The sequence below is a fragment of the Chrysochloris asiatica genome, unplaced genomic scaffold (assembly GCF_000296735.1).
Source record: "Chrysochloris asiatica unplaced genomic scaffold, ChrAsi1.0 scaffold00057, whole genome shotgun sequence".
Lineage (NCBI taxonomy): Eukaryota > Metazoa > Chordata > Mammalia > Afrosoricida > Chrysochloridae > Chrysochloris > Chrysochloris asiatica.
In genome coordinates this window covers 12,322,193-12,337,931 of record NW_006408575.1, presented here as the reverse complement: position 1 = coordinate 12,337,931, position 15,739 = coordinate 12,322,193, and the positions used below count along the sequence as shown (strand labels likewise).

General features: G+C 37.7%; 1 protein-coding gene across 1 annotated transcript in view; it reads left to right on the top strand.

The window, feature by feature from the left end:
• Window positions 1–15,739, top strand: part of GEMIN5 (gem (nuclear organelle) associated protein 5) — a 50,211-nt gene that overhangs the window by 11,618 nt on the left and 22,854 nt on the right. Inside the window, 9 exon segments of the mRNA XM_006863953.1 lie at window positions 565–716; window positions 1,447–1,566; window positions 2,739–2,871; window positions 3,867–4,032; window positions 5,206–5,418; window positions 6,402–6,487; window positions 11,081–11,169; window positions 12,272–12,402; window positions 15,272–15,345. Of these exon segments, the coding sequence (XP_006864015.1) occupies window positions 565–716; window positions 1,447–1,566; window positions 2,739–2,871; window positions 3,867–4,032; window positions 5,206–5,418; window positions 6,402–6,487; window positions 11,081–11,169; window positions 12,272–12,402; window positions 15,272–15,345 (1,164 nt within the window).

The window sequence follows — 15,739 nt, the reverse complement described above, 5'->3', positions numbered from 1 at the left end:
GCATCAATTCTTTTACAGTCTTCCTTATTCACTGTCCAGCTTTTGCATGCATATGAGTTCATTGAAAATACCATGGCTTGGGTCAGGTGCACCTTAGTCCTCAAGCTGACAACTTTGCTCTTCAACACTTTTAAAAGGTCTTGTGCAGCAGATTACGTTGTTTGATTTCTTGACTGCTGCTTCCATGAGTGTTGATGGTTGATCCAAGAAGAATGAAGTCCTTGACTTCAATCTTTTCTCCTCTAATAAGAATGTTGTTTATTGATCCAGTTGTGAGGATTTTTGTTTTCTCTACATTGAGATGCAATATAGGCTATACTGTTGAGTTTTGTGAAGGCAGCATTGTCTGGTATTGCTTAGTGCCAACAGTGTGTTCATGGAAGGGACCAAACCAAAATGCATGAACTGAGCACTTTGGAAAAAGGACAAAAAGTACTCATCCCTTCTTCAAATGCACATAACTTTTAGAAATGTACAATGATAGCTTTTAAGCCAAATATTTACTGGAGAAACTGTGCTGTCTTTATTTTTTCAGTAATATTTCTAATCTCTTGTATTTTTTAGCTACAAGGATGGCATAGTGGTTATAATTGACATCAGTAAGAAAGGAGAAGTTATTCACAGGTTTCGAGGACATGACGATGAAATCCACTCCATAGCCTGGTGTCCCCTGTCCGGTGAAGACTGTTTATCCATAAATCAAGAGGGAAATTCAGGTAGTGATGGTTTAAGGGAGGGTTCAGAGCTCAGATAAATAAACCTAGGCTATCATGATCGTGTTGTTGTTGTTAAGTGCCATTGGTACCATTTAGACTCAGCGACCCTACATAGGGTTTCCATGAAGCAATCCTTGGGTTTGAAATACCAGACTTGTAGTTAGTAGTTCAGTGGTTATCCTACAACACCATACCAGGACTCCATGATCATAGTAGAGTCTTCATTTAAAATGGGGCAGTAGTGATTCAGTGGTAAAATTTTCTTATGCCGAAGACCTGGGTTCAGATCCTGGCTAGTATCTCATGTGTAGCCACCACCCATCCTTCAGTGAAGGCTTATGTGTTGCTATGATGCTGAACTTCAACAGAGTTTACAGACTAGGAAGAAAGGCCTGTGATCTACTTCCAAAAATCAGCCAATGAAAATCCTTTGGATCACAGTAATCCAGGTTGATCTGTAACCGTACATAGGGATGGCACAAGACCAGGTAGTGTTTCATTCCATTGTGTGTGGGGTCCCATGAGTCTAGAGCCAACTGACAAACAACATCAGGACTCTATAGAGCTGAGGAATAAAATGGGTAGAATTAGATCACTTGAAATTTTTAAACTTAAGGTTTTATAGATCAGAGCTGTGAAGAAGACAACTTATAGGAAGCCTTGTAAACTAGTTTTTCTATGGTAAGTGCATGTTTAATGCAAACCAAAAACAATTACCATCTCTCTCCAGAAGAACCTGTAATTCCCAATGGGAAAGTTATACCTCAAACTCCAGTAGCAAAAGGCTGCTACTTAGCCACTGGAAGCAAAGATCAAACTATTCGAATCTGGAGCTGCTCTAGAGGCCGAGGTAAGATTGGTTGTTCTTTATGAAATTATCTAGACTGGTCTGGTTTAACTATAAACAAGCTCTGAAAAAGGATAATTTATTGGAAAGTTTTCACTTTTTTATCCAGAATGTTGCTTTTTCAGTTTAATCTGAGTTATGCCTAGAGAAGACAAGGACCCTTGTTTCATAAAATTGTTTGGCATGGAAGGCAAGATGTCTATTCTGAGAATACTTATAGGGCAGCTTGGCAAAATTTGGGTTTGAGAAATGGGAAAGATTTTTAGAGTTCATGCTTTTAATGAATAATAATTCCCAACATAGACTTGTATGCTTAAACGTAAAAGCTTAGTTTATCCAAATTGCAGAGACCGTCTATCATACAGCCTTCCCAAGCTACTTCTTCAATGGAACTTTTACCCATAGCTTACAAATTGAAAGTCCAGGACAAATAGATGTTGCCTGTATAATAAAAAAAAATCGAATATTTCTTTTTATGGTGATCTTCTCTTCTTTCTCCACTTTATTTTAAACCTTGAATGTTGTATCATCTTTGCACAAATGTGTATAAAGCAAGTAGCACATTGCTTGGCATATAGTTGTTAAGTACTGTTGAGAACCGCTGTCGTTCTTCGGTCCATTGTTTATCCTACAGTGCCACAGCATGTCTCCTGGCATATAGTTGTTAAGTGTCATCGAGTCAGTTTTGACCCATAGCAACCCTATATGTCTTTGTAACGTTCTACCTGCAGTTCCAATATACAGTCAGGATCAAGAGCCACTAGGTATAGAGTAGCATGCCTATCACAGAGCGTTGACTGGCAGATTCCTCCGATTTGTTGGCTTTTAGTCAGCTAGAAGAAGGAACCGCATCCTTTATTTCTATAATTTTGGAGAATCTCTGGTTGTGTTATCAAATGGGTTCTCAATTCCAGTTGGAACTCATTTTCCTGGAGAAACAATATTTTTAATGTGTTTGGATTGCCAAGACAGCCTGTAAAAGCTTGTTTGACCAAAATGTAGCTATTTGTAATACTTTTTGTGACAATGTTTCTGTATGAAAATGAGGTCTCCTATGAGTTCTAAATACTAACAAATAAACTTTAAACCACAAACTGCATATCTTGAACTACTGGTGACTTCATGCATATAGATGCCTTGTCTTGAGTGCCCATTGACTTTCTTTTAATCTACAGGGGTGATGATTTTGAAATTGCCCTTTTTGAAGAGAAGGGGAGGAGGTATAGACCCAACTGTAAAAGAGCGCCTTTGGTTGACACTCCACTGGTCCAGTGACCAACCAACACAGCTGGTATCCAGCTGTTTGGGGTAAGTGTTTTTTAATCTCTCTAATACATTTTATTTTCATTTTGCGCCTTAGAGATTTCTAGTCTTTTCTTTCTAATGATAATGCAATGGACATGGCCTGTGTCTTATTGGGTTAATTGTAATGGAAAAATCATAACTGCTGTCGGTCAACAGAGATATGAAATGATTTAATAAATATAACCTGGTGGTTAAAGTGTGGACTCTGAAATCAGATAGAGCTAAATTTCAGTATCAGCTTTGTTACTTTCCTGCTGAGTATTTATGAGCAAGACCCTTTGCTGTTCTGAACTTCAGTCATTTCATATTTTAAAAGGGCAATGGTTTAATGTGTCATACCTCTTAAAAGTGATTGTGTTCATTCATTAAGCAAACAATTATCTTTGTATCATGGTAACATGTTGGGCTGCTAACTGCAAGGTCAGCAGTTCAAATTTACCAACTTCTGAGGGTGAATATGAGGTTTTCCTGCTCCTTTAATGATTTACTATCTAGAAAACCCTATACAGGGTTGCTGGGAGTTGGAACAACTTGATGGCATACCACTACTACCATCTTTAGTTAGTTACTTGGGATTAACAAGGAAATTGACAGACAAGGTCCCTATTTTAAAGTAATTTAACAAAATGTTAGCTTTCCCACCCCACCACACCATCCCCCACCCCCTCAGCCCTAAGACATTGTCTGAAGAACTATGTTGATGATGGTAGCACATGATATAATTAAAACTGATAGAGAAACCTGTGTGTTTGTAAAGCGTCCTTTCTGCTTCTGGCTTCCACCTAGTTGCCCTCCTTTATGGACAATTACTATTTGTGTTTTTCTTGTGTGCTTACTTTCCAAAGGTAATTTATACGTATCTGAGAATATTTGTTTGTTTTCTCTACCTAAGGGAGCAACTAACAAGAAATTGTTTTGCAGCTCAGGGCCTAGACTCTGACCCAACAGTCTCATCTGTTTTTAGATTGAACAAGAATTAACATGTTTTTCCTTTTCAGAGGTGAACTGCTGCTATGGGATCTCACCCAGTCTTGGAGACGGAAATATACCCTCTTTAGTGCTTCATCAGAAGGACAAACTCATTCAAGAATTGTGTTTAATTTATGTCCTTTGCAAACTGAAGACAACAAAAAACTGTTGCTTTCCACATCAATGGATAGAGATGTAAGAACTGCTGATTGGGGTTCAGCACTATAGAGCAGTCATGTACAACTTGGATTGTTATCAGTGGGCTTTTTCAAACTACCCTTCAGTTCTCACATCCCACCCCATTCCACCCAGGATTCCAATTTCAATTATTGTTACTAAACAGAGCAACATTATAGAGGTACAGAAAATTTGAGGAAGTGCCAAGATGGCTTTTTGCTAAAGCAGCATGATGAAAAAGAATGGATCTGTCCAAAGAAGGATGTATGAAATCATCCTCCTTTTGCATTAAGATTTCTTGCTCTGTGCTTTAAGTAACAGAAACATCTGCTCATGCTCAAATCCCTTGAGAGATGATTGGCTTTACTTTGAGTCTATGTTCTTTTTTTTTTTTTGTATGTTTATTTGACAGATTTTTTTTCCTCCCCTCCATTCAACAATTGGAAATTGAAAACGATCACTCATCCTCGGCTGAGCATGATACTTTAATTTGTTTTTGAGGCTGTTGTTAAGTGCTGTTGAATCAGTTCTGACTCATAGAAACCCTGGATAGGGTTTCCAGGGCTGGTGAGTTTCAACTGCCAACCTTGTGGTTTAAATTGACCTTGTAGTCTAGAGCTTTAGCAGCTGTTTAATTTGTTTTGTTTTGTTTTGTTTTGCATTTGCTATCCTGAGCCCATTTTCATATACCAGGTGAGGAGATTACCACGATGTCGTTGTTAGGTGCCATCGAGTCAGTACTGACTCATAGCGACCTTATGCACAGCAGAATGAAACACTGCCAGATCCTGGGCCAACCTCACTACTGTTGCCACGCTTGAGTCCACCGATGCTGCCACTTGGCCAGTCCATCTCGTTGGGGTTCTGCCTCTCTTTCTCTGTCCCTCCACCTTAACCAAACATGATATCCTTCTAATAGAAACAGCATGGAACTATGAGAAATGGGAGGTCTAGGTTCTGACCCTGAATTCACTTGACCCCTCTGGTAATAAATACATTATAGGACTTCTGTGAGCTTTATAATTTATTATTGAGATTTTTTCTTTTTTTTTCTGTTCTAAGCAGGAAGAGCTAAAAAAAACATAATTTTTACTCACTCTTTGAGCTCATCTCATTTGAAATGTTGGTTCTTTTTCCTGTTTCTTTGTTCTGTTTATATTTAAGCTTCTTACTTACCCTTAATCTTTTCAGATAAAATGTTGGGACATGTCCACCCTGGAGTGCTGCTGGACCTTGCCTTCCCTTGGTGGGTTTGCCTACAGTCTAGCTTTCTCTCCTGTGGACACTGGATGTTTGGCCATAGGCGTTGGAGATGGCATGATCCGTGTATGGAATACACTCTCCTTAAAGAACAACTATGATGTGAAAAACTTTTGGCAAGGTGTCAAGTCCAAAGTTACAGCAGTAAGGATGCTTTGAAATTGTTTTGTTTTTTTTCAGATAAGTAATCTCTTTCAGAGAGCATCTGCTCACTTAATGATCTCTATTGGGAATCTAAACTTGCTAAAGGGTATTTTCAATGAGATTTAAAAGTATGCTCTGTAAGCTAACACATCCCAAAATGCAGTTTAAAATTGTTAATACCTTATTCAAGTCAACATGTTTTCTAATAGTAAAAAATTAGAAATAGCCTGAATGTGCGTTTTATTGGATTATTAAAGTCGTTAAATTATGGTATAACCTCATGTTGAAATGGCATTAAACTATTAAAAATTATAACAGATCTTTCTTGATGTGGAAAAATGTAATGATTCAGGAAGAAGGTACATTATAAAACAGAGAATGCTGTTTACCAATTAATATGTATAATTTCCCTTTCTTCCAAAATGATAATTTTTCTTTTGGCTGTTAAAAAAGCAATGTTTATTTATGGTTTTAAAATAAAACAGCAGTACAGAAATGTAGACAGCAAAAAAATGTTTTCCTACCATTCTTCTACTTTATATAATCTAGAGCCACTGCTGATAATTTGTAATATAACTTTATAAATTTTTCTTATGAATAGAATAATTCTTTTTAAGTTATTCTGGAATCTTTTATCCCGACTCATATATCACGGACATTATTTAAATGTTTGAACTCATTTTTGGGTTTCAGAATTGTGAATAAGCTTATTCACAACAAAATGTAGAAAAAAAGATACAAAATTGATAGGCCTTTTGGATGGTGAAATTATTGGTGCTTTTTTACTGTTTTTAATGTTTGTCTCTTTTCAATGAAGATTTGTTACTTTCGAAATTAGAAGAAAGCAAGAACAAGAAAGTTTCCTATTAGGTGCTTAAAGGATAGTTTTGGGATTTCCTAACCGTGTGTCCTTCTTCTCATACGTTCATATTTGGAAACTCTTTATTTGTTTGTTTTTTTGTTGTTGTTGTTGTTTTTTGTAGCTTTGCTGGCACCCAACCAAGGAAGGTTGCTTAGCCTTTGGAACTGATGATGGAAAAGTGGGCTTGTATGACACTTACTCCAACAAGTAAGAAATAAGCAAAGTAGCCCATTGCGCTGAATGTCAGTGATGGGTTTAATTTTACATTCATAAACCTGCATATATGCTAAAAATTACCTGGGCAGCTTTTTAAAAATAACGTTCTAGGACTCAGGACTCTGAATTTTATTTCTTTCAGGTTGACTGTGATTAGCCCATCTGGCGTTTCTACTAAAATAAATAATTTCGTTTTGTTTTCCCTCAAGTTTTTTTTTTTAAAATAAAAATTTTGAGACATTATAGTTGAAAGGTAACTTTCTCGATTTAGATTTAATAGTTTTACCATATATGCTTTGTCTGTGTGTTACATACATGTCTCCTTGACTGCTAACCAAAAGGTCAGTGGTTAAACTGCTCCTTGGGATAAAGGTGTGACAGTCACTCTATCAGTCTGCTTGTGTAAAGATTTACAGCCTTGGAAATCCTGTGTTCTTCAACATTGCTGAGTCAGATTTGACTCGACAGCAGTGGCTTAGGTTGGGTTTCAGTTATATACATGTCTTTTTGTGTACATTTTACCCGAAATACATGAAACTAACTTTAATATGATATATCTCTTAAAATTGTATGAATAAGGGTAGTGTCCTATATAACTAACTGCATTTAAGAAAATTAGCAGTAAATCTATAATATAATCAGTCCATATTCACATTCCCTCAGTTGGGCCAAAAATGTGTTTTCTAGGCAATTGTTTGGGTTTTTTTGTTTTCTTTTCCAAATTAGTATCTAGTCAGTGTTCACATATTGCAGTTTTGTCTCTTATCTAGTTTACTGCCCTAGCTCCTTTTCATAATGCTGTTTTTTCTATTTGAAGAATTTGAATGAGTTGTATTATAAGCTGTGCTACATCTTGAGCTTGTCTACTTATTTTTTCATGGTGACTTCTAACTCATTTCTCTATTCCTTATATTTTCTGTAAATTGGAAGTTATGTCGAAAGCTGTTTTGTCCATTATTGTGGCTACTGACCACTTGAAATACGGCAAGTAAATTGAGTAGTGTGCATATAAAGTACACTGAATTTTAGTGATTTGATGCAAAAAAACATAAAATGCCTCAATTTGAAATTTTTTAAATTACAATTTATAGTTTTTGTATATTGTGTTAAATAAAATGTATTATTATAATTAGATTTTACTTGTTTCTCTTTTTTAAATGTGGCTACTTCCTTTTTGTTTTGTTTTTTTCATGAGTTCTGGCGTGGCATTGTAGGGTAAGTGCAGGACCGCAAGTCAGTTTGAACTGAAAGGTCGACAGTTCAAACTCACCAGCCACTCCTTGGTAACCTGATACAGGGTCACTGTGAGTCAAAACTGACTCTATGGGCCTTAACAAAAGCAACTAGAAAATTTAAAGTGTGTACACATATGTGTAAGGAGCTCTGGTAGCATAGTGGTTACAAATCGGGCTGCGAACTTCAGGGTCAGCAGTTCGAAACTACCAGCTGTTCCGCGGGAAAAAGATGAGACTTTCTGCTCATGTAAAGATTTACAGCCTCAGAAACCCTGGACAAGGTTGCTATGAGTTGGAACCGACTCCACGGCACATAACAACAACACATGTGTACTTGTGGTTCATATTATGTTACACCTCTGTTGACAGACTACTGTAGAATGTGATTAGGTTCTAGGCCTGCTCTCTTCAATGTTGTAACTGCTGGCCACATCTCAAGTGAAAAATAGCCATATGTGTATACTACCAAATAAACTCATTGCAACTCATAGCAACCTTGTAAGGCCACAATTAACTACTGAGCATGCCTCCTAAGTTTTATTGGAACACCAAACGCACTGCTATTGTTGATTCAGACACATGGCAATCCTATGTAGGGTTTCTGAGTCTGTTTTTTTTTACAGGAGTTGTTGTGAAGTGCCATCGAGTCAGTTCTGACCCATAGTGACCCTGTATAGGGTTTCCGAGGAGCAGCTGGTGAGCTTCAATGCCGGCCTTGCAGTTCAAACGGCTTTGCAGTCTGGCGCATTTACCCACAGCGCCACACCAGGACTCCTTTTCAGGAGTTATTGTTGTTAATGTGTTTTCAGGAGTAGATGGCCTCATTTTCCTCCCTTGGAGCGGCTAGTGGGTTTGAACTGCCAACGTTGTGATTAGCAGTTTATTGCTTATCCTACAGCAAAAATAAAGTCATATGCATTTAAATAGCTCTGTATAGTCACAAAATTGTTAGTTCTGTTAAATTAATATCTTAGTATTATAGTCAATTCTGCCTCATAGTGACCCTGTATAGGGTTTCTAAGGTAGATTTAAACCACCAACTTGTGGTTAGCAGTCTAGTGCTTATCCTACAGTGCCACACCAGGACCTGAATATTCAAACTAACACTTTTAGAAAAGGATATGTTAGGCATTCACCCAAAACTGTTCATTCTTCCACTATTAGCCAGAAATAATTGTTCCATTGTCTAGATAAATTTTAATAATCATTTTTATAAATTCCTTTTCAGGCATTTCCCAGGCCTGCCCTCCTTCCAGAATGTAGTGTAGACCTACCTCCAGCTCATTTGTCCGAGTCACTTTTTCTTGTTTCTGGACATGTTTTGATATGGTCATCTGCTTCTGCTTCTTGGGCATGTTTAGTAGTTAACTGTGACCTTAATACTTAATTGAATGTGTGTTTTGGTATTTTTTATGCTGCTTTGTGATTGCCTCCAAGTAGATGTGATCAGGATATGGGCGTCCCTTTTCACTCTTCTATTACTCAACTCAGAGTAACTGTCACAAGTGTTGTCTGCCTACCTGGTGTATGGCAGTTGATACTTGTTCTTGCCTGGATTGTGGGGTGGTGTTTTATAAGGTGTAATTGGAGTTTGACTATATGACAGCAATTGCTGTCTTTTCTTGGGTAATATAGGGAGAGAAAGAACCCCCTAAAGGTAAAGAGGGGACCAAAAACCAAAACAGCAACAACAAAAACAAAGATTGGATACTGTAAGTCTATAATCACAGAAAAGAGAGAAGAGAAAAATCTATAGCCTAATAGGAGTATAGGGACCTCTGGGAGTGCAGTGGTTACGAATTGGGCTGCGAACCTCAGGGTCAGCAGTTCGAAACTACCAGCTGTTTGTGGGAGAAAGATGGGCCTTTCTGCTTCCGTAAAGATTTACAGCCTCGGAAGCCCTGTACAGGGTCGCTATGAGTCAGAACCAACTCCATGGCAACATAACAGCAACAATATGAGTATGACTTTAATATCTTCCTTCAGCTTCTTGACTTCAAGGCCACCTGAGAAATTTTAAGATGCCACAGTTAGTTGTTATGATATAATTCAGGATTTAATTTTCGGCCTGTTTCGTTTTTAGACTGTCTATCTTGCTCCACAACCCCGGTTCTGGCCTTTTTCCTAGTGATAAACAGTTCAGGGCCATTTTGTGCTGCTGTTTGGTTTTAAGTGCAGTCTGTCCCTTTAAATGTTGAGAGGATCTGTGTGGTGTGCATGTGTAGTGAAACCCTTGGGGGGTGGGGGGGTGTCCACCCACTCAGGCACCCCCTCTAGTCACCAGAATGGAGGTGCACTGGCAGCAAGAGGCCAGTGAACAAATTTAAAAAAAGCAAAGTCTACACCTTTATCTCCAAGGTTCTGGCAGGCGTCAATCTTTGGCAGCTCTGATCCTTCCCCCTTTTGGTCCCGCCGCTTGGTCTTGCCCAAAATGGTAGCTCCCTGCCATTGAGCCCAGTGGGTTCGAAAGTACAAGATTTCTTGCTTCCACTACAAATTCCACTGGCAATAAACCGTCAAACTGTTTTTAAATATTCCTATATTTGTGGTTCAGAGTTTTGGAACTGTTTCCTGAACCTGCTTCATCCAGTATTCTATGTTATTGCTGACGGAGATCCTCACTGCACTTCTGCCCTATCCTCCAGCGAGCCCCCCCCCCCATTGTCTAGAACGATAACTAAATTGGCTAAGTGGGAAGTAAGTTGGTCAACAGGTAGTTCAGTCATAGCTTCTGGAATCCTGGAATTTAAAAGCATATTAGAAATAAAACTTACATTAAAGGTAACAGTGCTGCCCTTTTTTCCCAAAAAGCAGTTTTTACTTCACATAAATGATACTTCATGTATCACTTATCAGCACAGCAACCTTAAAAAGTATTTTTGTGAATAAGGTTTATTTGGAGTCCAGGTTGGCAGCTCAAACTCACCAGCTAATTCTGGGAAACTGTACAGGGTCGCTGAGTCAGAACTGACTCAGTGTCACTCCACAACAGCAAGGTTTATTTTAAAATGAAATCTTTGAAACCAGTTTACCACCCAAAATTTTCTTAGTTAAAAAATGTAATGTTAATGGCACACATTAGTCTAAAATTTCTTCTAGTCCTTTATATACATATTAGGTGGATAGAAAGGAACATCAATACATTAGTGGGAAAATTTCATTCTCTTGATTCCATTTTTTCTCAAATTTTTTGAAACTCCTTCATAATGTTCTTATATAACCATTAATAAGGGAATATTTAGGAGCTCTGGTAGCGTAGTGGTTACGAATCGGGCTGCTAGTCTCAGGGTCAGCAGTTTGAAACTACCAGCCGTTCTCTTTGTTTCTCATTTCTTCTCTTGCCTTCTAGACCACCACAGATTTCTAGCACATATCACAAGAAGACTGTGTATACTTTAGCCTGGGGCCCACCAGTACCCCCTGTGTCACTAGGTAAGTGTCTAAGCTATTCTAAAACAAATGTGTGAAGGCTTTTTCCCTCCATTCAATCCTAGAATATTAAAACTGGACAGATTCATATAGGTATTCTAGTGCAATGTGCCTGGCATTGCATGAAGAGGCAGGTGATAAGTTGGAATTTCTTGGGGAAATCCTTCACTCATAAACCTCCTAAAACGAAAACATTGTGACTTCTCTTTGAACTGGCATCTTACTATGCATGTAGTTTATCTTACGCTGGGTCCTCATACTTAGCATGGTGTTCTTAATTATGCTGTCCTTTGATTTTATACGCAGAATGTTATTTTTTACCCACAGTTAAAGAAAACTTTTAGTTTCTTAAATGATCTTTTAACTTACTTCATATTCTGCCCCTTTCCCTTTACTAGCCCCTCAACTTTGCCTTTTTCTTAGCCCCAAAGTGGTTGGTATTTTATAATTTGTATCTTTAAAGTGAACATATTCTGTGAAAGTCTCACATTTTTCTTCACCATCTATATTGAAATATTTCCATAGTAGTTACATTACAAATAAATAGTGTAAGTTATCAGAACTCAAACAGCATTGGAATTGTAGTGTTTTCATTCAACATGTTTGTTGACTATTTATTGCCTTTGTTAAGGCATGGTCCTAGCATTGAGGATATAGTGGTGAAAATAAAACTTACCCTGACAGAAACCTACTAGAACTATTGTTTCCTTCTTTAAAATTGACAAGATTGCTAATACTCAGAAAATCAGCACTTTGAGGACCTCTCCTTATAGTTGTGGGAAGTTCTTTAGCTTCATTTATTTAAATGCCCAAAGAATAGAGTACTTATTCCTGGAAAAAGTAAATTTTCAAGATAAAATCTTTCATTGAGAGCATACATGTGTATTTTCTGATGCCAACTTTGGTGCCCATACTAGTTTGTACATCAGAAGAATATTTAAAGCAAATATATTCAGATGTTTGAAACAGTAGACTTTAATAAAATAAAATGTTGCAGGTATATCTTGTTTCTTAAGCAACTCATAGTACAGTTTGCTGTTTCTATAGCAACAAATAGTTGTGCTGATGAAGTACAAACTGATCTACTTTTTTTCCTTGCTTGTCATAGGAGAAGGAGATAGGCCTTCCCTTACTTTATACAGCTGCGGAGGGGAAGGGATTGTTTTACAGCATAATCCCTGGAAGCTTGGTGGAGAAGCCTTTGACATCAACAAACTCATCAGGGATACCAATTCAATGAAAGTGAGTCCTTGTCTCGACATCATGGGTTTCTCATCTTGCACAATAAATACCGTTATTGGAGGTTTCCACCCTGCTCAGTCAGATTCCTTGGATGTTTGTTCTTAAAAAGGATTTTGTGAATCATGATACATATCTTAAGAGTCTGTCCTTGAAGAAGGAACAGCTACGAAAAGGTTCTTCTCCCATATAGTGGTGATTAAAACTTGAGATCTTTGATTTAAAATATCCTTTTCAGTGCTGGTATGGCTTCCTAACCACAGGGTGGTCAGTGGTTCAAACTCACCAACCACTCCTTGGAAACCCTATAAAGGGTCTCTGTGACTTAATGGCACTTAACAACAGCAGCAATTTCCATCAGAGTGTCACCTTAGTAAAAATAACTATAATTTGGTATCCAAATGGAGCTGCAAGGTATTTCACTCAGGACAGACTTTTCATTTTGTTGGAAGATTTTTTTTTTCCTTCTTCTTTTTTTAGTTTGATATTATTTCAGAATTACAGAAGTACAGTAATAATAGTATAATGACACTAATGTCTTTTATCTAGATTCACACATTTAATTACATTTGCTATGCCATTATGTCAACATACCAGTATGTCAAAAGTGTCTTGAGGTCACACTATCAATGCTGAGTCTTGCCCTTTAAAAATAGTATTGTTCTTTGTGTTTGACTAGCATAAAAGTGATATTTAATTCATAAATGGAATTTTCATTGTATTGATTACATTTTTTCATTTTTTTAATATTTTAAATGTTAGCTGAAATCAACATTCAGCAATGAATAAAAGACAAATTCCTGTGTTCACACTTTCAATTGAATATATTGGAGAGACATTGACAGGAGGAACTTATACTGGAAATAGAAATGTGGAATTCCTTAGCCCATTAGCGATAGGTGAAGAAACTGTAGCAGTATGAGTTAGGCTAACGAGAGAGATAAGCAAAGAAGGCCTCTTCGGGAACACCAGTATATAGAAGTTGAAAAGAATGATCTAGGGAAGGACACTTAGAAGAGATAGGAAGAAACAAGCAGCGTGTATAGCTTATTAAGGAGACCATGTTGTCAAATCCAGCAGACATGTTTGTTTGTTTGTCGTGGTATAAATTCCATTTTAGTGTAGTTTATTTCACAGGGTTAGTTGTTGTTAAGTGCCATAGACATTGTAGCATTTTAAACTTTAGTAATTTTCCCCTCATGCTGTCTGTCTTAGTTATCTAGTGCTGTTATAACAAAAATACCATAAATAGGTGACAATGACGAATAAAACTTTATTTTCTCACAGTTAAATAGGTTATAAGTCTAAAGGGTGCTAATCTAGGGGAACGATTTCTCTCTTTTGGGGAGCTGAAGGAAGGTCCTTGTCTCTTTTCACGTGGCATCTATTCTGTCTTCCCTATTTGTTCTTGCTTTCTTCTATGCCTGATGTGTTCCTTTTGTATCTCAAAAATGATTGGTTTAAGACACATCCCATACTGATACAGCGTCATTAGCATAACTACCCCTATTCCTAAATGGGATCACATCACATCACATTCATATATATATATGGATTGGGATTTGTCATGGATTGAATTATGTACCTTAAAAATAATGTGTTACCTTGACTGGGCTTTGATTTTCAGTATTATGTAATTATCATCTATTTTGTGATCTGATGTAATTACCCTATGTGTTATAAATCCTAACTTTTATGATGTTAATGAGGCAAGATGAGAGGCAGTTACATTAATGAGGCAAGATACAGTCTACAGGCTCAAAAGAGGGAACAAGTCCTTATAGCAAGAATCATTCCCACACCCTCCACACACAGAGTAGACAGGGATGGGCAGCTTGGACATTGGCTACCCAAAATGGGGGGCGGGGGGCTACAAAGGCAAGAAGTGACTGGCTTACAAGCTTTAAAGAGGGAACCTAGATGCAGAGGGCCTGGAGGAAGGTAGAATCTCCAATGAGTAGTATTCAATCTGTCTAGGCAGGGCTGATGCAATGAAATGCAGACGGGGCTCTTGTGATATAATAGTAAATAATTGCCATCAGGATTGATTGTGAGGGTTGGAAATGTAAAGGTAGATGTTTTATAGCAAGGAGGGAAGTGATTAACTTTTCAGTCTAGGAGGGGAGGTCCCTAGGACCATCAAGGGAGAAGAGCAGAGAGTGGGACCCTACCCAGAGAAGCAGTGATGCCTGAAATGGAGCCAGAGATGATGACGTGGAGCAATGGAGCAGCTGGAGACTTTAGATCCAGAAAGCGAGAGCGACTGTGTGCTGAAGACCTGGGGAGTACGGGGGAAGGATTGCAGGGTATACCCTTTGGCTGGTTGATGATGCATGGAGGGGATTGTAACCATGGCAATGAGACGATATACGATAGAATGAATATAAAACTAATGTTCTCCCATGTAAACTATCACATAATTCTCAGTAAAACATTTAAAAATATATATATATACAGTCTATAGGATTAGGTTGTATCTTGAGATATAAAAGAGATTAAATAAGCAAGCTGAGATAGCATAAAGAAGAGTTGGGACTGGGGCATCCTTTGGACCCTGGTTCACTGTGCTGAGAAACTCCCAGACCCAGGGGAATATTGATGACAAGGACTTCTTCCCAAAACTGATAGAAAGGAAAGGCCATACCCTATAGCTGATGCTTTGAATTCAGACATCTAGTTCCTAAACTAAGAGAGAATGAATTTCTGTTTGTTAATGTCATCTATTTATGGTATTTCTATTAAAGCAGCACTAGATTCCAATTCCTATTTAGGGGGACACGGCACAACCCATAACGCTGTTGTCGTTGATTTGTAAGATATGTGAAATGAAGAACAATATTTGTAGTCCAGATTGCTTTGTTTTGCTTTCTAGTACAAATTGCCAGTACACACAGAGATTAGCTGGAAAGCAGATGGAAAAATCATGGCTCTTGGCAATGAAGATGGGTATGTTTGTTTCTTTATTTAAAAAAAAAAAAAAAAAGACTTTGTAATTGCATGTATATTTATTTGATCACAAGCTGGTTACTGCCATCTGTACTGCTAGATAGAGAAGCCTGCTTGTTTTTGGTTTTCTGCTTTATCCTTACTATCCTTGGTGATCCAGGGTCGCTTTGAATTATTTGGGATATTTTCAATGTCCAAAGAGAGTATTTGGGCTATACTGTTCTTTCTAGGGTTCTCTTAAGCCTTATAGAATGCTCATCTTGTGCATCATCGACCTACCTAAATCCTTTTTTTTTTTTTTTTTTAAAGTAAGCCTGAGAAGGCTGGATGGACTTGTGGTATGGTGCTGTAGGATCAGCACTGGATTGCAAACTACAAGGTTGTCAGTTCAAAT